Source organism: Equus caballus, chromosome 4 (genome assembly GCF_041296265.1).
Source record: "Equus caballus isolate H_3958 breed thoroughbred chromosome 4, TB-T2T, whole genome shotgun sequence".
In the NCBI taxonomy this organism is placed as follows: Eukaryota; Metazoa; Chordata; class Mammalia; order Perissodactyla; family Equidae; genus Equus; species Equus caballus.
The window spans coordinates 97,882,650-97,909,694 of NC_091687.1; the positions used below are offsets into that span (position 1 = coordinate 97,882,650).

At 42.6% G+C, this 27,045-nt stretch overlaps 1 protein-coding gene across 5 annotated transcripts; it reads right to left on the bottom strand.

Annotated features, from left to right (window-relative positions):
* Positions 1-5,008: 5,008 nt before the first annotated feature.
* On the bottom strand, positions 5,009-27,045 carry MKRN1 (makorin ring finger protein 1). Of its 5 annotated transcripts, none has more exons than XM_070265104.1 (9): positions 26,769-27,033; positions 26,653-26,701; positions 18,602-18,730; positions 11,998-12,227; positions 11,306-11,532; positions 8,612-8,826; positions 7,757-7,867; positions 7,068-7,206; positions 5,009-6,704 (listed from the first exon to the last, which is right to left on the bottom strand). In XM_070265104.1, the coding sequence occupies exons 3-9, from the start codon at positions 18,721-18,723 to the stop codon at positions 6,492-6,494; spliced, it is 1,257 nt and encodes a 418-aa protein (XP_070121205.1). In that variant the 5' UTR covers positions 18,724-18,730; positions 26,653-26,701; positions 26,769-27,033; the 3' UTR covers positions 5,009-6,491. The 5 variants fall into 5 exon arrangements, with proteins under 5 accessions (XP_070121205.1, XP_070121206.1, XP_023495590.1 ...); XM_070265105.1 differs by having other exon boundaries at positions 26,772-27,023; XM_023639822.2 differs by having other exon boundaries at positions 26,653-27,045.

A 27,045-nucleotide genomic window follows, 5' to 3' on the forward strand; every position in this document is an offset into this window, starting at 1 on the left:
GATGGTTTACTGATCACTAACTTGCTTGAATACTGGGTATCGAACACCAGCAAGGTAAAAAAGGCTTAGTTTGTGGTTCTTTAAATAGTATCCTTGATATATCCCCTTACTTCTTAATACAGAGTCTGCACCTCCACATGCTCATTTTCAGTTGGAAATTATTTCGAAAGTTAAATAAAAATTCCACTACATTTCTTTGGCCAGTGGGATTTGCTCTTACAGATTTTGGTCTACGACACCAAGTTTAAAAAGCAAATTTACAAAAATCAACCAACCAATTAAACATTGACGACGCAAAGCCAGCCCTGTCAATGATTTCGCAGTGGCAGGCAGGGCTGACAGGAGCCTCCTGTGGGGTGTGTTTGACTTATACTTCAGTGTAGTTCTCGTGCTACCCAAACATGGTCCTGGACTAGCTGGATTGGCAACACCTGGGCGACTGTTAGAAACAGTGTCTCAGGCCCCCTCCAGAACCGCTGCATCAGAGGCTCAGTGCTGTTCAGCACACTGACGTTTGAGAAGCATGTCTCAAGGCTGTGCTTCCAACGGCAGTAGCTTAGGACCAGTAGGGCGTGTCACAATTTACTAAAGCACTAAAACTTACGAAGAATGTCCTGATACAGTAGGGCAATCCAAAATCATCCCTAAAAATGTTACCGACACACTTGCGTTGATATACTTTCCTAAGAGGAAAAAAAGCTGTCAGCCACATGCTGAATCAGCTCAAATGAGATTTCCCCAGCCAGAGGCCACCCAGGCCTCCTATTGAAAGCTCTCATTTTACCCGACACCTTTATAGTACTTATTACAGCTTATATTAAAAATAATTACACAAATATCTATAACTCCATGAAGAAACAGGTTACAACTATTGTATTAGGACATTTCATGCTAGGCTACATTGGCAAAACAAACACACGTACACCACCTTCCAAATTTCAATGTTATCTCTTGTTCATGCAAAATCTGACTTGGCGTGGAGGAGCTCTCCTCTCTCCTGACTTAGGGATCCAGGATTCCTGTCTTGTAACTGCTGATTCAGCATGTGGCTTCCACAATCTCCACGGATGGCAGGATGAAGGAAGCATGCAGCATGTGGTCTGAGTCAGTCACATGGCAACAACTTAACCGCAAAGACGTCTGGGAAACGGAGGGGATCACATGGACTATGAGATGAGCATGATTTCTGCCATGTCTGTGCTCACAGCACCTCCAGTGCCAGCACGGTGCCCGGCAGGGACTCACATCTGTACCACAAATGGGTACCTTCATCTTATACAAAATGTTATCCACTAACACAGAAGGCAAAGGCAAGGCAATCAGTGCAGCCACATCTATATAAGTAAAAACAAAATAAGCCCTTTTTAAGAGGACAAATATATCATCAGAAATGAGCCTTCCTTTAAACAAAGCTTTTTTTCTTACAAATTCAGTTTTACATTTCAGATTATGTTCACTGTTGGCAAAAAGACGGAGCAGGTACAAGGCTTCCGGAAGTCAGTTTATAAGTACTCACTGAAGGAAATAAGCTTTTGATTAAAAGGAAACTAAGCACATCTCTCGAAGCTAAAAATACTTTCATTTGCTCAGGTACTGCATGGTATATTTCTTCTACACACCGATAAGGGAGCTGCAATAAAGATCTGGTTAGTTCTGGTGAAGATCTTAGGTATTTTCACTATCAGCAATGGATCTCTTCCTGTCATTCTTTACAAAGGAATAAGCACTGTCTTGTTAAAAGGATTTACTACAGAACACTTCCTTTATCTAAACCGTAAGCCTGTTTAAATGTTTGTGAAAAAGTCCTAGATACTGTGAAAAGTAAAACACCGCTACTGTAGGAGATAGTGATACTGTGTTAATCACTGCAAACAGAACAACTTACAAAGGATTTACCATTTAAGTTTTTAAGAATTCATTTCCCACTTACAAGTAAAAATCCTTTTGCTGCTCAAGCCTATGAAACCCTCAGAAAATGCTTCTAGTCCTTGAGGGCTATTTAAAAACTTATCTTCTGGCTACCCGATTTACAATTTAAGTAAACGCTTCTGACATATTTAAAAGCTACAGCAGTGTCTCATTCTTCTAAAAAAGTATACATATTTCCATTAGCAGTATTTATTATTAAAAAAAAGGTAGGCCAAAAAATAAATAGAGGTTGTAATAATGCTTTTCCCACTAATAACGTCTGTATACCAAGTATCTTTTTTTTAAAGATCGGCACCTGCGCTAACATCTGTTGCCCATCTTCCTCCCACCCCATTCCCCTCCCCCCCCCCAAAGCCCCCCAGGACATAGTTGTATATTCTAGTTGTAGGTCCTTCTGGCTATGCTATGTGGGATGCCACCTCAGCATGGCCTGATGAGTGGTGCCATGTCCATGCCCAGGATCCAAACCTGTGAAGCCCTGGGCCACAGAAGTGGAGTGCATTTAACCACTCGGTCACGGACCGGCCCCTCTAATATCTATTCCAAGCTACAAAATAGTTTGCTTATCAATATGATTTACTCAATCACCTTACAATTTACATTTTACTTGATTACCTTGAATACAGGTGCCTAAAAAATATTGTAAAAATATTTTAAATATTGTCTTTTACTTAGTTTTCCTTATAAAATGACAGTTAAGTTCTTTATTTTATTTTTTTTAAAGATTTTATTTTTCCTTTTTCTCCCCAAAGCCCCCCGGTACATAGTTGTGTATTTCTAGTTGTGGCATGTGGGACGTCACCTCAGCATGGCTTAGATGAGCAGTGCCATGTCCGCACCCAGGATCTGAACCAGGGAAACCCTGGGCCGCTAAAGCCTAGCACACGAACTTCACCACTTGGCCATGGGGCCGGCCCCAACAGTTAAGTTCTTTAAACAAATGATTTCAAAAGGACAAGCAGTTATGCTGTGACAAGTAAAAGATCCAAAATCTCTGTGGCTTTTCACCCCAAAAGTTTATTTTGTGCTCCTGTTATATGTCCCTCAGGTGAGCTGAGTGTTCTAGCTCCACCTCTCTCCTCGCATGGTGATGCAGGCTGGTGGAACGGCCATCTTCTCAGAAATTATCAATTGCCAAGGAAAAGGGGAGAATGAGGTAAAGCATGGACTGTCTCTTAAAACTTTCACGTAGAAATGATTTTCGTGGGCAGGCCCCATGGCCGAGTGGTGGTTAGCGCGATCCACTTCGGCGGCCCAGGGTTTCGCCAGTTCGGATCCTGGGCATGGACATGGCACCACTAATCACGCCACACAGAGGGGGCGTCCCACATAGCACAGCCAGAAGGACCTACAGCTAGAATCTACAACTATGTACTGGGGACTTCAGGGAGGAAGAAGAAGAAAAAAAGAAGACTGGCAACAGATGTTAGCCCAAGTGACAATCTTAAAAAAAAAAAAGAAAAGAAAAAAGAAATGATTTTCATCAGTTCTGCTCACATTTCATTAGCCTAAGAAAGTTCAATGGGTTTTGCAACTGTACTGTGCACCCAGAAAGCAGAGACTTGGAAATTTGGTGAACAGCACTAATAACGATGACTACAAACACCTTTATCAATATCATACCTCCTCCCTCCCCCAAATCTTTGGCAGTACTTGCTTCACTTTTTCCCCCAACCATTTTTTAAAAATACAGTCATGTACTGCATAACGACGTTTCTGTCACCGATGGATGGTATATACTACGGTGATCCCGTAAGATTAGTACCATACAGCCTAGGTGCGTAGAAGGCTATACCATCTAGGTTTGTGTAAGTACGCTCTATGATGTTCTTAGGACGAAATCACCTAACGATGCACTTCTCAGAATGTATCCCCATCGTTACGTGAGGCATGACTGTAGGAATCTGTGTATGTCCACAGGAGTTAGTCACAGATGTAAACATCACTTATTGTGTGTGGTGGCAGGAAAGTTGTTGAGATTGTAGTTTTGTACAAACAAGAAAGTGAGAAGTTTCACCCATCACTGTTGGTCCCCCTACTCTTTTGGCAATAGCAACCAGGCTGGAAGAGCTCCCGCTCAATGCAGACAGTGGCAGGGGAGCAACACACATTTATGGACTGGCTAATACACAAGCTTCCACTGCCTTTTCCAAGATGCGCCAAACAGAAACCTACCTAAACCCCAGAGGAGGCTCGCAGCATCCCCCGGGTCAAGCCCAGAGCATTCTCCCCAGCACAGGCTCAAACAGGCCAACAGGGCAGCTACTGATGAGCCTCTTCCTACTTTTCGGAACCAAAAAGCAGAGGCTTTTAAGTTTCTCAACCTTACCCAGATCCCCAACACTTCTACCTCCCCTCCGAGGCTCTCCCGCATCCCTGTGGGGGTACACATGGTCCGCAGCATTGCCCGATCAGTGGCAGCTGAAGTTGGACTTTGACACATCAGGAAGGGAGCAGCTTTCATGAGCTTACAGAAACAGACGACTCAGTGGACCGACAGCTGTTACCATGACTACAATAGGTCAGAGTATACACAATTCCTAGATGTGCAAACATTTTCAATAGCATAAATTCTTAATATACATACTAAACGAAAAAGCATATTTTTTATAAATAAGCACTGCAAAAAGGTCATCGAAGGTCTTCCATGGGAGCGGTGGAACGGTTTTTACTTCATTCATACAAGAGAATAATTAGGAAGAAAAATACCCTTTCAAAAGACAGCACGTTGTCACCTACCTGATACGTGCGGGTACGAAGCAGGTTCAACTACAAGTACCTGGCAGCAGAAAACTGGAAGTGCCTTTGGCCAACCAAGGTGGCCTAAGAGTGAGTTTTGCAAATTCAAAAATACAGAATAGTTTGATGATCCCAGCTGGTAAGGTTTCCCTCCTTCTCTCTCAACCATTTCTCAGGAGACTGGATGTCTTGTGAAAGGTGTTGCTTTTCTCGATGAGACTATATCCACAGAAGTTTGACTAACTGATGAACTGATCAAAGAGTCAACGAAGGAAACAAATATTATGCTCGGACATCCACACATGTCAAAATAGCACATTACACAAAACAAAAAGCCAACTTATGGGGTTTTTTCATTGTTTTATTTGGGAAAAGTGCTTCTTACAAAAGGGCAGCTGCAAAATACAGAGACCTCTGCAACAATTACTTGTTTTTCTTAAAGTGAAAGAATGGGTGGATCCAAGGAACCAAAGCAGTAGATGGACAAATCAGGAGCGTCTCCGAATTATTTCCAGGAAAGAGAGCAACAAAATGCAAAGCTAAAATTCCAATCAAGGAATTCTTCTAACAACTTAACTTTAGCTTGTCTCGTAGATTACCACCTCCTCCCCTTTAGTGGAAAAGTGTGACTTCTTACTGCAAACCAATTACTCCTACAAGGAACACCCTGGAACATAGTTCTGAATCACATCTGTCTACCTGCAAAGCTCAGGGATGGAATGAGGCAATACCCACAAAAACAAACACAAAAACCCGAGAACGAAACCCTCAACGAGGACAAACGTTTGTGAAAAAGTGCGTGGGCTGGGACGGCTGGGGGATCAGAAAACATTAAATACAACTGTGTATCCGAGACCCAGTTCGTGTTAATATCCGGATTACCAGATAGTTTAACTCTATGGCTAAGCCCATTTCTCTATTTGTACAGACAGACAGAGCCAGCACTGCTCTATAGCAGCTACCAACATACTGCTTTGTCCTTTAAGATCTATTTGCCACAACAGGCTGAAACCACTAAACCAAGTTTTTCCCCTAAGGCTAAGAACACTGCATCTACGCAGGGCTGAGAAGCTTATCACACACACACACTCAGCCATACCAAGATCATCAGCCCTTGGGAGTCAACTTCCCACTCCGCATTTATGTTATGCCTGTCTCTCTCTCGTGAGTTCTCTCACAATTTTCCTATTATGCTAAATACAGTAAAATTCTCAACACATTCGCACCTGGTTCTGGTTACCCAGTAGTATTACTCGTGTGCAATTAAACAAGAGACCAAAACCACAGAACAAGTGCACAGGGTGGGGATCACAGGGTAGGGAACAGATATAAACACAGATGTGCAGATTCCACCAGAAACCTCAAGTTTCCACCTCTTCAGTCTGCAGCAGAAAGCTACTTGCAACAGTTCAGATCCTTCATCCATCACCCCTGTTCTTGGACCCCAAAGCGGGGCCAATGCTGTTCCTTTGGAACCTGGGGTCCGCAACATGAGTGTGGAAAGTGAACACTACCCTAGAACCGTGAGAATCTGGTTGAAAACAGATGACGCAACAAACCTACACTAACTGTCTGAAAGTTAAATTCATGTTACAAAAAAACTAACTTTAAGATTTATTTTTGTAACTTTTTTAAACAGAGAAAACACCACACTCCTTGGGGAAAGGTAAGGGATTGAGAAGACAGGCCCTGGGTAAAAATTATTATGACAGCACCTGGAGTTGATAGGCCTGCCTAGGAGAGACACGGGCACTGCCACACCACCACAGGGGACAGCTACTGTCTGAGGCTCAGCAGACCAGTTCACACGCCACGCAAAGCTGCTATAGATCCAAGTCATAAAAATCTTCCAGCTCATCATGAAACAAGTCCCACTCGTCTTCAGAGTCTGTCAGGTCGTCGTCCCCACCTGCAGCCAAAAGCATAAGCAACATCTCGCCCAGCTCAAAGGTGACAACCTCTTCCTCGTCGTTGTCAAAGGGGTTGCTGTTCTCTCTTTCCTCAATGAGCTCCCAGAAGTGGTTCCTTCGTTGGGCCTGTAAAAAACAAGGCCATGATAGGGATGGCACTGTCGAGTAGGATCTTCTATTCTGTTGTTTCTAAGGCAAAAGGTCCAGCACATCAGAGGGCATGACGAACCAGACTTCTGGTTTAGGGTTTCGACTTTACCAATTCCTCCCCTCGGGTTACTCGATGCAAACAGTTTAGTCTAGAGCTTTAAGCATTCTAGTTTCTCCTTTCACATCCCTCCCAGGTTCCTGAAGTTGGTTTCCTCCTTTAATACTCTAGTCTCGCTCCCGGACCTGAGTGTTAATCTTCTCCTTCCCCTACCCCAATCTTTGCAGGACTCAACTGATAGTGTGGTATTTCCCCTCCTTTAAAAAAACAGTGAGAGTTACCCGGTATCTGCTTGATGTTCCCACTTTCTGTCTCTGTGGCTCCTCTCTACGGCCATCAGGGTACGCATGCTTGTAAAAACAGTTCCCTCCAAATGGGCAGCTCCCACGTCCTTCATCAAAATACCTGCATGCCTTGTTGCTGGAAAGGAAAATATCGCAACCCTTATTCACAGTGGATTTCAGGCCTGTATTTGACTATCATCCAGGGTTTCTTTAACCAGGTAGGGATCGAACCAGTATGTCTGTTTACAGCCCTCCCAAGGTGTGTTCTTAACCATGTGTGTGCTAATTCATGAAACACCAACTAGATACACTCTGTTCAAGTCTATGCTGTTTAACGCCTCTAGTCCCGCAGATCCAGCAGAGAGAAAATCTTCTAGAAAGCCCACGCACAAGAATATAGGACAACTGTAACATGGACTCAGAGTAAGGAAGAACCCCATTCACAGGGCCTTAGCTGTCAGCAGTAGACTTCATTATAACACAGTCCCTTGGCATGCACCCCAAGGACTGTGTTATAGCAAGACACATAATGGGCAAGCGCTATCAGGGGTGACAAAACCAATGTACTGGGAAGTAAAAGAAAGGGTAGGAAGGAGGTAGGAGTATATAATGCAGCACTGTTCTTTTCAAAGTGAACCCAAGCCAAGTTGGGATCTTAGCTGGAGAAAAGGCTGCAGCGCTCATACCTCATTGCCTCCTTGTATTTCTGAATGAGTTTCTGCTTCTCTTCTTTCTCCTCCACCCAGTACTCACTTGGAATGACAAAGTTAGATGTGATCCGGCATTCTGGGCAGGACCTGGGAAACAATGAACAGGCTGCAATGCAAATTCCCCTTTACAGACCCACTCTTCTTCAAGGACACACCCTGGTGTGTCACCTCCAGATTTAAAGACTTAACAGAAAGGCAAGTGGGCATTTCCTGAAAGGGCTCCACACACTGTCACGCAACTGACCATTTCTTTTGAGGCATGACAAACTCCTTTATAAATCCAATTCAATGGCTAGCCAGTTCATTAAAAAGAATAACTTAGGAAAAAAAAAAAAAAAAGAAGACATTTCACACAGACTCCTTTTTCTTTCGTTTAAATAAATTTATTTCTTGTAACTTTGCTCTGTTTAGATTATGTAGTTTTTGTTCAGTTATGAGAACAATCTTTAAAGGATGGTGGATTATTGGCTAGCTTAATGGATGGAATAGGAACGTGGAAAATGTAAAACGTCAGGAAACATACATTCAGAGCTAGATAAGTTTGTTCACTGAGCCTAAACTGGCTAATCCATTAAACACAATCTCCTCAGAAAAAGCACGAAGATTCTACTAACTGATACATAGGGTTTCCTCATCCAAATAAAAGTAGATATACCAACTAACCTAGAAGCTAGCTGAAATACAAAGAAGAAATCCCAATTTGAAGAATACCCCAGTTTCAAGATAAAATGCATGCATTTAAATGCGGTCCATCTGGTTGAAAGTTGGCACAAGATACTAAATTCTTCCCCAAAATAGAAAGCACAAACGAAGATTGGGGAGGAGTCTCACTTTATGATCTTGCTCTCAAATTGCTTAGCACTCCTCCACTTGCGAATACACTTGAGACAGTAGGTGTGGTTGCAGTTGGAGAGAATCCCAAAGCGGCGCTCACTGGGGTTGGCTTTCTCATAGACCACCTCCATGCAGATCCCACACACCATGTCCTTACTGCGCTGGACAGCAAATGAGAGCTCCATGTCCTTCTCATGGGCCTCAATGCAAGACTAGAAAAAGTGGAGAGATAAGAAGAGTAATCAAGTCACTGAATAGCAAAAGACTTCAACTTGACAGTTAATGACTCATGTTCAGAGAATCAAATAGTCAACTGAAAAGATAATGTGCCCAATCGGACATCAAAAGCAGCTTTGTACACAAGTGAATACAAGTGTACGACATTCTGGGGCTTTACATAACTATAAAAAGCTAAACTGAGGACTCAGCTTCAGGAACTGAAAAATTACCCAATTTTCTCTTTCCTACAGCTGAACCCCTGCCGTTAGCCATATTAACGACAGTTTTTTATATAAAGTTGGTTGATTTCCTGGTTTCTAGATGGCAAATATAATTAGGATTAAGGCCCTAATCTACAACCTGTCAGGAAATAAGGGTGAGGGAAACTAACATTTATAAATGACAATTATGTGCCAGGCACATAATTTTCACATTAAAAGAAAACAAAAACCCCCAACTTTATTGAGATATAACTCACCATATTCATTCATTCCTTAAAGCGTACAATTAAATGGTTTTTGGTATATGCAGAGTTGTGCAGCCGTCACTACTACCAACATTGGAACATTATTTTCGTCACCCCAAAGAGAAACCTCATACCCACCGTAGTCACTCATTTCCCCCTAAACTCCTCAGTCCCAGGCAACTACTAATCTGTGGATTTGCTAATTCAGGACATTTCACATAAATATGTGGTCTATTGTGACTGGCTTTGTTTACTCAGCACATTTTTAAGGTTATGTACATTGAAGAATGCATCAGTATTTCGTTTCTTTTTATTGTTGAGTAAATTCCATTGTATGTACAGACTACCATTTATTTATCCTTCATCGGATGATGGACATTTTGCTTGTTTCCACCTTAGGGCTACTATGAATAATGCTGATATGAACATTCATGTGTAAGTTTTTGTGTGGACATCACACACTTTTTATCTTCATTGAGATATACTTGATATAACATCATATTACACATACTTTTTATCTTAATTGAGGTATACTTGATATAACATCATATTACACAGACTTTTTTTTTCCTGGTGAGAAAGACTGGCCCTGAGCTAACAACATTCATGCCAATGTTCCTCTACTTTGTATATGGGACACCGCCACAGCACGGCTTGATGAGCCTTGTGTAGGTCCACGCTGGGGATCCAAACCTGTGAACCCTGGGCCGCTGCAGCAGAGAGCACGAACTTAACCATACCACCAGGTTGGCCCCACACATACTTTTTTAATCTATAAGAAACAGGCTAATCATAAGAAATGCCAAAAAGCAATAGAAAAGTCACCCATAATCCCACATAACCATAACATTTCAGTATATTTTCTATTCTCTTATCTTTTTCCTAAACCTTTTTTTACAATCCTCAGAGGTATGTATGCACTACCATCCCCAATATTTAGATGAAAGGCCTAGGGATTTAATCTGCCTAAATCCACACAGCCACCATGCCGTGAAGGTGGACTCAAACTAAGTCTTACACCATGATTCACCCCCGCAACAACCAAATTAACTTTTATTAAACAGAGATGACAAGGATTAGAAGCAAAATTTGCTTCTAATATAATATAATGTTTGTAATACGTCTTCTCAAAAAAATTTATGCTGCAAATGAGCTTAATACCACAGTCTGAAACCCTCAGTCCAATGCTGTTGGGAATGTAAAATGGTGTGGTCACCGTGGAAAAAGTTTGGCAGTTGATCAAAATGTTAAGCACAGAGTTACCATATGACCCAGCAACTCTATGCCAAGACAAATTAAAACATATGTCCTTAAAAACTTATACATGAGTGTTCATAGCATAGTTCATAACAGCCAAAAGGTAATCCAAATGTCCATCAACTAACGAATGGAAAAATAAAATGTGGTATAGCCATACAGCGGATTATTATTCAGCCGTAAAAAGGAATGAAGTACTGATAGACACTACAACATGAACGAACCTTCAAAATCTGCTGTTTTAGCCAATCACAAAAGGCCACACATATGATTCCATTCATATGAAATGTCCAGAACAGGTAAATCCAGAGACAGAAAGTAGGTTAGCTGTTGCCAGGAGCTGGAGGAGGGGTAGAATGGAGAGCAATGGCATTAATGGGTATGAGGTTTCTTTTTGGGATGATAAAAATGTCCTAACATTAGACAGAACAGTGGTAACGGCTGCAAAACTCTGTTAAATATATAAAAACCAATGAAATGTGCATCTTAGAAGGGTAAATTGTATGGAATGTGAATCTCAGAAAAGTTGTTATTTAAAAAACAGAAGAGAAAAAGGAAAAAAAGCACACAGTGTGAGGTTCTGAAAGCATGACTTCAGAAAGCATATGAGAAGCCCAGGAAGGAAAATATCCCTACTTCCTGATAACCGTTCAATTTACCAAATGTTTCTCTGAAACGAACCAACAATGTTGTGAAAGGGAAAATATAGTTCTCACGCCTATGAATGTAATATCTCCCTAAAGACTTACTTTTATGTGCTGTGATCTCTGGGCAGCATCCATTGGATGGAGGACCTGCAGCCCACACATATCACATGAGTCTCCATGGAGATACACACAGTTCTCCCCATAGCGGCACTCTCCCACTGCAGCATAGGGGCAAAGCTGCTTCTTTGTCTCCACTGCAGTTTGCTCTTTCTCTGAGTCTTCCTTGGTCACTGAGCCCTGCAGGGGTGCTTCAGTGCAGGAAGGGGCAGCTGAAAATGTTTAAGAGGGTGGTAAAGGTCCAAAAGGGATAAGGCAGATATATGAACTATAAGGTAACTGAGAACCTAACTGAAAAGGAAAAATAAAAAGAACTTCAATTAAACTCTACAACAGTCTATTGAAACTAATTCCCTAGCTCCTGAAGGAAATGAATTTTTCCTAATGCTGATATTTCCAAGATCAGGCTTGTTAAAAAAAAAACTTTTTAATGTATTCCTTGTGCAATTGTACTGATTAAAGAAGAGAGGCTTCAGTTTTTCAAAACATTCTAAATTCATTACTACTGGGATTCAAAAAGTTTCTTTCACTCCATCTGTAAGTCTTGGGTAATCCAATTTAGAGTATTCAGATTAGGCTAAATATGAAGATTGGAAGCAGGAAGGCTGTGAAAACTCGGCTAATTGATGAACTACTGTCTAGCCCTCTAACTTGTTTTTATTCTTCAAAATACTCACTCCGGCCACAGTAGGGCTGCCCAGGAACAAACTCAATGGCGTTCACCCAGTCTTCTGAACCTGCTCCTACAGTTGCAAAGTTTGAATTTCTTGACTCAGCTTCACCCATATTCATTTCAACAATCGGTCCAACTACTGATGAGAGACTTGAGGAAGCAGCAAGGGACGATTTTGTAGTTAGATCTGTAGCAGTCACTTCTTCCTGTTTCAATGGCTTGCTATGTTCATATCTAAAAAAAATTTAAAAGTCAACGGTCACTGTCTAACCAGAAGCCTCTAGATGGACTCTATATTCCCTGACCCTGTCCTACGGTTCTTTCCAAACTACTGTGCATATGAATCACCTGGGAAATTGGTAAAAGGCAAGTACCTAATTTCTAAGTCTGGAGTGGAGCCCACGATTCTGCATGTTGAACGAGCTCCCACACGATGCTAATACTGCTGGTCCAGCGACCACACTTTGAGTACCAAGGCCATAGACCAGGGGTCAGCAAACTTTAAAGGGTCAAATACATAAACGGTTTAGGCTTTGCAGGTCATTTGGTCAGTGTCATGACTATTCAACTCTGCAACTGTAGTTCAAAAGCAGCCATAGGCATTATTTAAATGACTATGTGTGACCATATTCCACTAAAACTTTATCTACGAAAACAGCCTTTGGCCAGGTTTGGCCTACAGGCCATAGTGGGCCCACTCCGCTGCAGACCATCTATTTTACCTCGAATTCCACTCTAATCCGGAGTTTCAGGTAGTTGACAATCTACAGTTCCCAGGGAAACTCTACTAAAGAGACTGTGCAGCCAAAACCGACTAATCAAAGCAAGGCTGACACTCAAATTCAACACGCAGTACCAACACAGAAATTAAACTGCTCCCAATAATAAAAGCGAGAGACAGTATCTACAAAATATACAATGTGTTTTCTTTTCCTATATCCACTCATTCGCTTAATTATTTCCTTTCCCAAATTCTGACCCTACACCTTTTCTCACTCCTTTTCAGCTGTAAAATTATCATGAAACCACATCTCCAAATATAGAAAAAACTTTATTTCCTTCAAAAAACAACTTTATGCCTGAGAAAATCTTCACAATTCTTTGAGCATTTTATGCTGAGATTCATTCAGACACAATAATACGTAGTAAATCTAAACTATTATAACTTACATTACGTAGCTAGAAGTTCTTGCAATTAATTAATTGGACAATACTAACCACGGGTCACCTGTGTTATAGGTGTCTACGTTTACATCTGAAAAAAAAAGTAAAACTTAACTACAGACTGTCCTTTAGCTTATGGCAAACGTGCTGCGCTGGTCTTTCTCATTATATTGTATTATCTCAAAGCTTCAGCTTCCTCCTTCTAAGCATCAGGTAACCTACTTTGCTTTGCAGTACAAGTAATTTGAGAATCCTGCTATCAGCTACAAAAACCCACTGTATTTTATTCCATAGACTGGAATCATGCAACCAAAGGATGAGGGGAAGGGACTATCATGAATAGCTCTTTCACTTGTACCATCTCACTTCACTGTCAAAAAATTGGGGGGGGGGCGCATAGAGGAAGGGGGGAGGGCAGAAGGGGTGATTAGGCTCACATGTGAGGTGATGGACTATAATTAGTTTTTGGGTGGTGAACATGATGTAATCTACACAGAATTCAAAATACATTACGATGTACATCTGAAAGCTATGTAATGTTATAATCCAATGTTACTGCAATAAAAATAAACTAATTAAATAAATAAAATAAAATAAATAAATTGGGGGTAAATACTCTTTCATCATTTTAGAGATGAGGCAATTTATCAACTAAGTGGTGTTCCAGCTCTAAGATGAGACTAAAACTGCTCTGTACAATATGACAGCCACTGGCCATATCTGGCTATTTATGCTTAAATAACATTTAAAATGCAGCTCCCTGGTCCTTGCACTAGCCACATTTTCAAGTGTTCAATAGCCACACGTAGCTAGTAGTCACCGTATTAGCATGACAGAGAGCACTTCCATTATCACACAAAGTTCTACTGGACAGCAGTGCTCTCCAGTTTATTTCAGAGCCATAGGGAACCTTAGGAATCTAGCCTCAAATCCTCACTTTTCAGATTAAGTAATTCCCTGGTTTGAAAGGGAATTTCAGGAAAACATTTCAATTATTTTCACGGCCTTTAAGTTAGACAAGATCCTGGGCTTTGGAACTAAGACAGGTTTCAATTTAAAATGCCAGCCCCACCAACAAAGAGAGCCTTTAGGACTGTGGGAACGTTTTAAAGGATGAAATAAAAATTAAATGTCAAGATGCAGAAAGGGTCTAAGAAATAGATATGACAACCATATTTTAACTCTCTTTCTTTCTCCTTTGCCATACTCATTTTAAAGATTTCAGGGTAAATAACTAAAAAAAATACTTAGTAGACAGGACTAGAACGCTCATCACCATCTAATTACCAAATTGCAAATACTATGAAGCTGTTGAAAGGCGTACACTTCAGTTTTAAGGTAAATTTATCAAGGAATCAACAAGGTATAATAAAATTTTTGAAAAGAGAATATTAGCTAGAAAGTCCACATTTATAAATAAACGAAATTTTCTTGCTTTCAAATATTCTACAGTTTTCTAAGGTTACAGAAGAATCTGTTTAAGAACAGACTAAAAAATTCAGATAAACACTCAAACAGTTAATTTTTTTGATCAACACCTAGTAATAAACATCTACCATACAGTTAAGAACTGTACCATACACTGAGGAGTCAAATATGAATGAAACGAAGTTTCTATCAAATGAGAATCTTTTTTTTTTTTTGAGGAAGATTAGCCCTGAGCTAACTGCTGCCAATCCTCCTCTTTTTGCCAAGGAAGACTGGCCCTGAGCTAACATCCGTGCCCATCTTCCTCTACTTTATATGTGGGATGCCTACCACAGCATAGCTTGCCAAGTGGTGCCATGTCCACACCCGGGATCCGAACGGGTGAACCCCCGGCCGCCGAAGTGGAATGTGCACACTTAACCGCTGCACCACCACGCCGGCCCCTAATGAGAATCTATTTTGAAAATTAACTTTTTAAACTAAATTCCTCTAGAAAAAGAATAGTATATCAAATAAAAAGTAACTTTATTATAAGGGATTATATATTGAGGGAGAAATACAGAATTTAAATTTAGAGAAAAACATTAAAGAACATACGTTTCCAAATTTTCCTATTTAGGCAAAGATAGCCCCTTACCGCAGAGTAGATCTATATAAAAAACGCTTCTGAAGTGAAAATTTGTGAGTAAGCCCCAGGAAACATAAAGGACAAATAAGAAACAACTAATAAAGCAAGACTCCCATTCTGAAAGGTGTTTACTAAAAAATATGGTTCAGTGAAGAAGCACGGACCTCCTTAAGAGCAGGGATGGCCAACTATGACCCTTGGGCCAAATCCAACTAAAGCTAAGAATGGTTCTGACATTCTAAAATGGTTGGAAAAAAGACCATTTTATGACACGAACATTATACAAAATTAGTATTTCAGTGTCCCAAAATAAAGCTTCATTGGAACACAGCCATATCCATTAGCTTATGTATTATCTATGGCTGCTTTCGAGCTACAGCAGACTGTATGGCCTGCAGAGCGAAAAATATTTATTCTCTGGTCCTGTAGAGAAAAAGGATTCTCACAGCTACTGCTTTCACACACTCAATGACAGTGGCCTTGTTGTAGTGATTAATTCTTTAATCCATTATCACAGAATCGCTGATCCTTTTAGTCAAAGCGTTAAGTAATGAATAATGCTGAGGCAACTCTCAAACTAATATTGAGCTTTTCTTTCACATCTTGGAAAGAATACTTTGATACAGTATCAATTTCTACCTAAGGAAGTTTAAACAATTCTTCTTCTAGCTCTAAGCAAAAGACAGACATTGTTCCCTCTGATTGGCTTGCAACTCCCCACCCCCAATCATTCCAAGGTCTGGTATCTGCCTTTAAAGATTTCATTTACGGAACTCAGTAGCTCCACAGGGCAAAACCTCTTCAAAGGAAGCACGATCTACCAGAACCAAGGCTGTCAACTCAGGCAGTAAGGCCTCTTTCTCCAGGGGGTGTTCAGAAACAATGACCGGGAGGTCTACAGGCATTTAGTGGGTGGGGGCAAAGGTTGCTAGATGTCCTGCAACGTGCCGAGCAATGAAGAAGTGGCCTCCCTAAACAACAGTGTCCTTATTATGAAACACTGACGCAGCAACACTGTGAACTGTCGTAACTACGACGCTATCTTTCTTTGTAAACCGCTCCCTCTAATGAGGAGGTTAAGTGTCTGAAACGCCCAGCCATTGGCTAAGTTGTATAAAAAGATCCCTGCATAGTAAGAGTGAAAAGTAGGTTTAAGTCCCCAGGCATAATTTTAACAAGAAAATAAGTCTTAGGGGGCCGGCCCCGTGGCCAAGTGGTTAAGTTCGTGTGCTCCACTTCGGTGGCCCAGGGTTTGGCCGGTTCGGATTCTAGGCGCGGACATGACACTGCTCATCAGGCCAAGTTGAGGCGGCGTCCCGTATGCCACAACAAGAAGGACCCACAACTAGAATATACAACTATGTACTGGGGGGATTTGGGGAGAAAAAGAAAAAACAAAGAAAAGAAAAGAAGTCTTGGAACAAGCCCCTCCAGGAGATTCCTTCTTTAGCCAGTCTATAATCAAGCTTTTAATAATCATCTATATCAGCCTGTCCCAAACAATTATCACCAACTTTCTTTTCAGGAAGACCATTGGTACACAGGTTTCCCTAACTCCTCTCACTTTCCCGAAAGCTCTAAACCCAGCTCAAATCAGGATTACTCCCCAAAGAAGGAGCTGGATCCTTACTATAAAGAAAACTAAAAAGAGAAAGAAAACAAAAAAAGGCAGCTCATCTCCCTAAACGTCAGAGCCTCACCAAAAGAAGGCACCTACCTCACTCCCTGGCCTTCAACCTCGGTCTCCCACAAGGAAGCCCACTGAATACAGGGTTATGCTGAAGATGGGCTTCTATACTTACTCCCCAGGAGAACACGGAATGCCATGGGGGCTGGCAAAGCTACCTGAAAAATAAGCTGATTAACACACAGAGCCTAGGCCTTAGCTCAGATTTCTTCAATTTAACCATATTTCCCATTCATTCCACCTGCGTGGTCCAATCACATGAGTATTTCTTCTGAAATAAGAGGACCAGCTGTTAACTAGCCGTACTTTTCCTCATTCTGTCACATAGTCTGTTGTCCACACCTCTCTGCTGGGGCACCTCAGAGTCTTGTCTCCACTCTCATCAACATTCAATTCCTCCCTCCCTAGACAAAGTTTACAGGGACTCTCAGTTGTCTAACTAGTCAAGGAACCCAGGTCCCCTACAGTTAAGTCAGTCTAGAAAACCTACAGAGACCACCCCACTACAAAGAATTGCTCCCTTGTAGGAGTAGGATGGAGTTCTAGCAACTCTTCCCCCATTTAATACTGTCACTGCAAGAGACATATCTGGGTTTTTTGTTTCTGTTTTTTCGAGGAGAGTTTCGCTGTCATTTTTTTTTCCTTTCCAGCATTATTGCAATGAAAAAATTAGCAGAGAGCAAAGCGACTGACTACTAAACTGAGGTATCAGGGGATCCACTTCCGAGCTCTTATAGTCAAGTGAGAAGGACCTTTTTCCTTTTCTCTATCCTTACTAGATTTCCTAGTAAAACAGATGTGGAATGACCTAACGTTAATAGCCTACTCATCAGTAATTTCTTAAGTCTTTTGAACTCTAAACATATGAACACAATAGTTGATATAACTCTGATAATAGGACACTAAAATTGACTACAACATCGCCAAAATGTCTTACCTAGTGTGATGGTTTAAAATATCCCAAATTCTTTGACACTCCTCCCCTCAAAAGGTGGAGTTCATTCTCTCTCCCCTTGAACATGGGCTGGACTTAAGTGACTTGCTTGTAAGAAGCAGAATATAGCGGAGGTGACAGTATGTGACTTCTGAGACTAGGTCATAAAAGGCACTGTTGCTTCGTCCTTGCCATCTCTCTTGAATCACTACTCTGGGGAACGCTGGCTGCCAAGTGTGAGGACACTAAAGCAGCCTAGGGAAAGGCCCACGTGGCAAGACACTGACGTCGGCCACGTGAGTGAGCCACCCTAAAAGCGGTCTTCCAGCCCCGCCAAGACTGCAGATGATGGCGGCCTGGGCTGAAACCTTGACTGCGATCCCATTTTCTCTCCATCATTCATGTTAATAGAAAACAGCTGAAGTCCTGTTTGGTCAAATATGCCCCTCATTCGTGGCCTTGAAAAGAAAATGCCACATACAAACATATCTTCACAGCACCCTATCCCCAGAGGTCTGCAGAAGCTGCTCCTCAGGCATTAATTAAACTTCGGCTTGTGTTACAAACTCACGTTTTAAATACGTAATACTTCTTTCCAAGTGAGAGATTTCTGTCAATGTACTAACACTCCTAAGGAGTACTTTTCAAAGCATTATTTCAAATCTATTATTTATAAAGCTTTAGAATTATGTATCTTACTCTCCTTTTTTCTCCCTACCTCTCCCAATCCACCCCTGAACAAAACCGATTTGTAAACAAATTCTTACCTGCAGCGGTCTCCATAAATACAGTACCCTCGCTGAAAATACTTGCATACTACCCCATACGGACTGTCAGAGAGGTCATGCGAGTAGCGACAGTTATCTCCTTCCTTACAAACCCCATGCATGAAATACCTGTGAGACAAAGAACCATAAAGTTGGATTGAGAAAGACTAAAGCCAGTATTCAAAGAATTCATGACCAATATATTCTATCAGTAATATATCAGCACTGTAATATACTCTACACACACGCACGAACTGAACACAAAGCAAGGAGAACTAGACTGTGGGACCATAAAATGATCCATCACGGTAGCACAGACAGCTGCCTATGTGCACGCATCAGTTTAGATGTAAACTGTGAGGTGGTCATTAACTTGTCTGACCACTGTTCTCAGATTACAGTCCTAGTGAGGCAGCCTCTTGTTTTCCACTAACTTTAACCATAATGGCAGCTCTATCTGTAAAAAAATCAAACATAAAGAAGCAAGAAACAACACAGACCAGAACGGGTCAGACTACTGTATATTCTTCACTTCTTCAAGAAACCATTTTAATTCTTTAAAAACCATATGCGAAAATGCAAGAAAAACTTGCTGCCAAAGTAGAGGCAAAGGGAAATCACTTTCTGTCCTTCGTTTAGCCGACTGTTGTCCATCTGCCTGAACGGATTACACGTGTACCTAACTGGCTGTTTCCAAAAACCAGGTATCAAAATGCCTCCGTAGTTTCTAAGAGGACCTAGACGAGCAGCAGTGGCATCGCCACCTGGGAATTTGCTAGAAGTGCAAATTTTGAGACCTTACTTTAGACCTAATTTGGAAACTGGGGGATGGGGGTTTGCAGCCATCTGCATTTCCCTAAGTAACTCTGTGGACTGGGGAAGTGATAAGGGTCTTATTTTTTGTAGATAACCCTGGTCCTGTAAAGTGAGTAGAACCACCACCAACCCCCCATCCTCCCATCACTGACTTCTGTCAGGGTTCATCTTTTATTCTTTGGTCCTTTTTTGGTGTCTTTCTCTTGAGCAGGGTTATGAAGATTTAATTTTGGCAGGCCACAACTCCTCAAACACGCACCTACGTACAGCTGGTACAGAGTAAGGAAAAAGTGCCTATTTCCAGGGTGCAAACGTGGCTGACTTTGTAGAGGACGCAGCTGTATCCAAGAGCGTCACTCAGTTTTCTAGGGTTGGTAGGCAGAACAGCAGCAAGCACATTCCACTTGCCCACTGATTTGAATGATAGATCGAAAAACAGATTCATATTTACCTAAGAAGCCTTGAAGAAGCCTGCCCCAAATTGAAATGTGAAAGGTTCTATTCAGAGATTACCTGCAAGTGAGCCTTCTATGTGACATAAAATGGGAAGAAAGAATAGAACATCTTGATGGAAACAGTTATAATTATCAAGATCCTAAAGTGCCCCAGGATTGCAGTCTACAACAAAATATAAGAACATGGTAGGAAGTCAAATTATAACTATGACCTAATTTCAACTGTTATTAGGTTTAACTTAATCTAACTCAGGTTTGAACTTTTGCTCAACTACAGGGCCACTTTCTGCAAGCTTTGAAACTGTCTGAGCACCAGATAACCCAAATTTGAGCTAAACCACTTGCACCAATAGATAATTTTTAACTGCATAAATGAAGAGATTAACACTTAAAAAACCCAAATCAATGATAATTACACTGTAATCACTCCAACAGTACAATCATGCTGCTTCAAAGTGTCTATAATAGTGTCCACAGTTAATAATGGGTTATTCATTTGAAACAAGTGTTGCTGTTCAAATACAGTTGTTCACTGTCAACTCTCCAGTGGGGACACTGTCTCTCTCTAATTATGAACACAAGACGAAGGTGCCTATACCGTCAATATTTCTTTGGGGTCAGTTTGAAGTCAGAGATGCAAATACTGATACAGTTTTAAGGCTTGATAAAGCATCTACCTAAAGATCTCAAACTGGGACGACAGCTCCTAAATCTCAGGCACAATACTTGGAATTTTAGGTTTGTTCTTAAATCCTATTTTGCCATGCTCCCATTCATTCAACTGTTGCACTTGGGTTTCTGATGCTCTTCATTCTTAGGTCAAATTACATCTTCTACGAATTACCACCTGACAGCCGCTGCCCTTAACTTTGTTTCCTCAACCAGCTGCTTCAAGGAGCTCAACTCCCTAACACTGGCACTCGATGTTCAGCATGACACTCTTCCTTAGCACTTGGGCACCACCTACACCACTAGTACTTTTTGACATCCACGATGGGTGACTGTTCTCTAAAATCCAAAATGACACAGTGAAAATTAAAGTCAACAAATACACTGGGCGGCCTTTGAGTAGCACAGCCCCCTAGCACTTTGTGGCCACGAGCATAATAAAGCATCTGACCCAGAGTGAGGAGAATCAGGGCAAACTTGGGGGAGATGGGCTGGAGAGCTCGGGAACACATTCTGCAGGGCCTTCTAAGTCAAGTTATCTTTTTTTTTTTTTCCTTAAGATTGGCACCTGAGCTAACAACTGTTGCCAATCTTTTTCTTTTTTCTGCTTTTTTTTTTCCTCCCCAAATCCCCCCAGTACATAGTTGTATATTTTAGTTGTGGGTCCTTCTAGTTGTGGCATGTGGGAAGCCGCCTCAACATGGCCTAACAAGCAGTGCCATGTCCACGCCCAGGATCCAAACCCTGGGCTGCTTCACACACGAACTTAACCACTCGGCCACGGGGCCGGCCCCTAAGTCAAGTTATCTTAAAGCAGTAAGAAACCATTGAAGAGGACCGGCCCAGTGGTGCAGCAGTTAAGTGCACATGTTCTGCTTCGGTGGCCCGGGGTTCGCCAGTTTGGATCCCAGGTGTGGACATGGCACTGCTTGGCAGGCCATGCTGTGGCTGGCGTCCCACATATGAAATAGAGGAAGATGGGCACGGATGTTAGCTCAGGGCCAGTCTTCCTCAGCAAAAAGAGGAGACTTGGTGGCAGTTGTTAGCTCAGGGCTAATCTTCCTCAGAAAAAAAAAAAAAGAAAAAGAAAGAAAGAAACCATGGAAGGATCTGAAACAAGGGAGTGTCAGAATCAGATTTAAATTTTAAAACACTGCATTAAACTATCTTCCAGGTGACCTGTCTTGGCCAACTGATTATATTTACATCTAGGGACTTCAGCTGACCCCAAGTTTCAAGAGCCAGCAGTGAATACAGCTGCAAGAACAGTCAATGCAATCAGGCTGCATTAGGAGTAGATAGTTTAGATCTAAGTAGTGATAAAAAATACAGGTTCAGAATTAGGAAGACGACTTAAACTCCGGCTTTGTCACTCACTACCTGTGTGACCCTCAAGAAGCAATTTCATCTTAGTTCCACCACACTGTCAGATTTAGGAACTCAAAAAAAAAAAAAAAAAGCAATGTGAAGTAACTGCACAGTGTCTTCAGAGGCACTTCCGTCTCTCCTTGCACATCTCTACTCCGCTCTGTCAGACCATACTCCAACCACATTTGTTTCTGACCGAGCACCGTAAGAGGCACATCTAAACAAATCAGTTAAGCAAGAGTAGAGAAAGCAAGAGGGCAAGAGACCTTAGTGTCATGCTGCAAGGAGCAGACAGTTAGGAGGACCTTTTCCAGCACTATTCCTGACAAAGTGATCATGTGCGGGAAGCTGCATCCCAGAGCTGGCTCAACGTGAGGACTGAGAGAGACAACTACCCAGCAATGAAATTAGTTCCTGAGGTCCAGAATGAGCATCAGTGAAGGAGCTCAAGTAGACACAAAATCACCTGATACTGCACACTCAACAGAAACACGAGAATACGAGGCCTAATTAGTTGCTGCCAAATGCTAAGCATTAGTTTCCGTGGTGGTTTGGTATGGATGGTTTGGGCCTTTGGTTTGTTTTACCTGCCTTTTGTCTCTCAGTGATACTAATACTGTTGGTAGACCCAGAAATACAAACAGTCCTCACAGTGAAAGCCCTTCTTGCCAACCCATCTCTGTGTAAGTCTAAGAGATTACGACATGCTAGTGTAGGTTATAACATGTAACAGAAAGAGGAAAAAAGGCAACCCACTCCCAAGACTTTCTTCCCCAAACAAAACCAATCAAAATAGGTGCTTTTGTTTTGTTTTTAAATGTCACCACCCAATTCACTTTGATGCCAGTGCCCAGGCTGAACCTGCCTTTCGTGAAAGGCTGGGCCGTATGATTTCTGAGGTTCCTTCCACCTTGAAGATTCTATGACTCCAAGCAGACATTGTCCAATAATAAAGACAAATACAACTGACTAGAATCCCTCCACTGCTGTACCTCTTGGAAACCTAAGCAAGGTCGCCGAGATACAAGAAACCCCAATAGTAGGTTGTGAGGGTGCAACAGAAGCAAACAACAGCCTCACAGTACCTCTAGGCACCATAACAACCTCCCTGGGGATTTATAGAAATCACGGAGTATTAATTAATTTGGCATTTAATTACTCAATCTGCTATGACATTTCTTACTTTGATATTTCTTTTTTTTTTTTTTTCCCGAGGAATATTAGCCCTGAGCTAACATCTGCTGCCAATCCTCCTCTTTTTGCTGAGGAAGACTGGCCCTGAGCCCACATCCGTGCCCATCTTCCTCTGCTTTATAGGTGGGACGCCTACCACAGCATGGCTTGCCAAGCAGTGCCACGTCCACACCCAGGATCTGAACTGGTGAACTCCAGGCCGCCAAAGTGGAACGTGCGCACTTAACCGCTGTGCCACCGGGCCAGCCCCTGATATTTAATTTCTGATGAGCACATGTACCGTTTCTCAAACTAGATTGTAAATTCCTAGTGGTTAAGGACCATGATTTATTCTGCTCTTTATCTCCTACAGTACCTATACACATAATACGTACGTATTTGTTTAATAAAAATTGTATAAGACAGCCAGGTGTCCTGGTATATGACAGTGCCGTTAGCAAATTAATTTTTCTTTCCCTGGGCTGGGTAACTTTTTCAATGCCATCCTTTCAAAAAATACTATATAGTTTGCAAGTAATAAATGTCACTATGGATATCACAGCACTTGGCTAAAGACTTTCGGGGAGGACTTCCTTCGTTGTTAAGCAATCTGTACTACACGTATAAAAAAAGCTTTTGAAAAATCAAAATGAAAGAACGCTTGGTTTTTGCCTATTATTTAAACAGCCAGAACACTCGTCTGCCATTGCAAAAGCACTCTAATGAAGCAGCATCTAAACTCAAAATTACAATTTTTAAGTTACAACTTTTCTTTAAGTATCAATTGTTTTAATCCCACACACTCAAGGAAACCAGAAGAAGCAACAGTAGCATTTCTATTTCATGGTGTTCCTCTAATAAAAGATATGAAAACTGGCCTGGTGAGGGCAGCACAATACAGCTCTTCAGGAAAGGTCCACTCAGGCTTTTCTTAAGCCGCAGAAGTGAAACACACTGAGACAGGATTTCAAGAGAAATATTAACCAACGAGAAAATACAGATGATTCTGAACAATTAAAAACAAACACCCATCATCGGAACAACTTCTGACTTCTAAGAGGATTATACCCTAAGTGAAAAAAATAGCCTTAGCCCAACTCCTAGATATGAGGGGGAAACAGCCACAAACACTAGAACCAACTCACTATCTTGAATTCTCTTCAAAGGAGGTGTAGCTATCAAACACACTGCAAATACTTATTTATACTACAGTACACTTCTGCACCCCCTTTAACATCTAGCACCATGCCTCAAGTTGTGGGTACTAATGCTTACTGACTGAATAACTGAACGAGAGAGTCCCAAAAAGACAAACACGCATTCTAGTAAGTCCTTTGTCTTTACAAGAGTGTTTTTAAAAATGGAGGCAGAGGAATCTTACTAGTACACATTAAACTGGGTAATTTGAGTGTGGATTTATCAACATCAATTCAAGCATTTACTGAGTATACCAGGTACTGAGTAAAGCCCCACAGAGACAATGATACACAAAATAGGGTCCCTGCTTTCAGAGAGCTCAAGTCTAGAATAAATGAAGATAGCATATTTGATACTCCTCTATTAAACAAGAAAGATTTTTTCAAGAGAGGAGATCATGCTGGTACCTAGAACAACTGAAAACAATGTCAAACACATCAACTGACCAGCACTGTTTTTAAGATAACTGTCTCAAGCAAAACCTAGACAGGTTTATTAAAAAAAATAAAAAAGGAACAAAAACTAGCATATCTAAGCCTGTAGCTTTTACATAATGCTTTTGCAAAATATTAGATTACTCAGCTATGTAAATTTCTTAAATACATATATCTATAGGTTCACGGGCAAAGAATTCCCACTGGTCCATAAAAGATCTAGAATATTACATTAACTCAAAGATTTAGGTAGGCAAAGACGAATGATTAGTTTGGTAGCTATGTTTTGAATTCTGATGATACTGGTGAGGAACTAGAAATGGGGAAACAGAACAGGGAACAGTACCTCCAAGGGGAAAGGAGAGTGTAGAAGTGACTATGAATTCTGCCCAGAGAAGTAAAGTTGTGCTCCAGTTACAGACACAACAGGATAAGAATGAGATAAGGACAGTATCATCAGGTTGGAGATGGGTATTCAAGGCCAGACTATATTTAGACTGGAGACGGTGGGTAAAATCCAGGCACTGTATGGAGTTCTTAAAGAACTCACATATTCCAGGAATATTATTTTCAGTGTATGGAGGTAGACTAGGACTGCAGGGTGAATGGCTAGAAAGTTCAGGAATATAAAGGTTTCACTGGTACTTTTAGTTTTAAAAGATTCAACTAGCACATATAAATCAACTGCAGCATCGTAGAGAAAAGAGAAACTGAGACTCAAGTAATGAATAGGAATAATGCACTCAAGCAACGCATGAGTACTAATTTTAAAATTCTCATTCCTTGGGATAGTGCGTTTGATTCCATTCTTAGGATTTACAGATGACCGGTAAGAGAAGCTACCTGAAATAGCTTTTACGCTTTCTCCACCCGGCTATTGAAAATCAACTTATTTAAGCTTATCATTCATACCTTAAAGGTATCATATTAAAGACTGGGAAAGCTTGGATCTCGCTGTTAATACTACGACAGTGAGTTGTGTATATTAGGAATGTTTTTAAGTGTTTGCACATAAATTATGCCACCCAGGTGAAAACGGGCGTTTCGCTTGGATTTTTGCAACCGAAAGAAAAAGAAAGGCTTCCAGCCGCTACTGATCACTTTTTAAAAATCCACCTATCACATCTAGTTAAATGCCCTCATCTTACACGTACAGCTCGATTATTTTTTACATGCGTGCACACCGCCGTATAACCGCCATCTACTCATCATTTATTTTTTCAAATATTTTCATCTGACAGGTCACGTCAAAATAAAACCTCTCTCCTCTGGGAGCGGGGAGGTCTTTGACTCCCCCCAGAAGCAAGATGCGTGGATTTCAAAAGAGACACATTTCGCCGGGGGAGGGGAACGGCAGCCCAGAAAACGTAAGGCGGAGGCGGGGACCCCGGGTGCTAAGACAAAGCTCAGAGCCGCCCACCCGGATAAACGTACAAAGAAGAAATAACAAAGCTACTTGTCCGGGGGGGGTGGGGCGGGGAGCCGCGAGAAGACGTTACAAACGGATGACCCCGCGGCGAGGCCCGGGGCCAGGCCACCTCGCCGGGACCCTCGGCGGCAACCCCGGCCCGGCGGGGTGGCCGGCTCCCGGCGACACCATCCACCGCTTCCGGAACCTGCGCAGCCGGAGGCGGGGGGGACCCGGCGACAATAAGGAGGGAGGAGCCAGCCCACCTCTCCCAGTGCGCGCCGCCCGGCCGGCGCGGGGAGGGCGGCGGCCCCGCAGCGAGGCTGCGCGCGTCGGGGCCCGGCGGCCGGCGGGGGTTGACGCAGCGCGGGCGGGGAGGCCGGCGGCTGCGGGGACCGGGACGGGGACGGCGGCGGCAGCGGCGACACGCCGGCTGCCCGCCGGCTCCGCCCGCCCCCGGCCGCCGCCCGCCCCTTCCTCCGCGGCCGCGGCCCCCTCCCCGCCCCGGCGCACGGCCGCGCCGCGTCTCACCTGCAGGTGACCTGTTTAGTCCAGCCGCCGCCGCTGCCGTCGCTGCCGCCTCCCCCGCCCCCCGCCCCCGGGGACGGGGAGGTGACCGCGGGGATAGGGGTGGGGGAGGCCGCCGCCGCCGCCGCCGCTGCCGCTCCTGCTCCTGATGGTGTGGCTGTTGTTCCGGGAGCTGCAGCCTCCGCCATTACTGTTTATCCCACACAGCAGTGGCACCGGAACTTCCGGGATCACATAGTTCCGGGCCGGCTGCGGGGAGAAGGCGGCGAGGCCAGGGGAGGGGAGGGGAGGGAGACCGCGGCGCCCGCTCGCTCCCTTCGGCCCCGCGTCGCGTCTCCCAGCGCTCTGGCCGCCCGATCTGCGGGCCGGAGCCCGGGCGCCCGCGGCCCGCCCCCC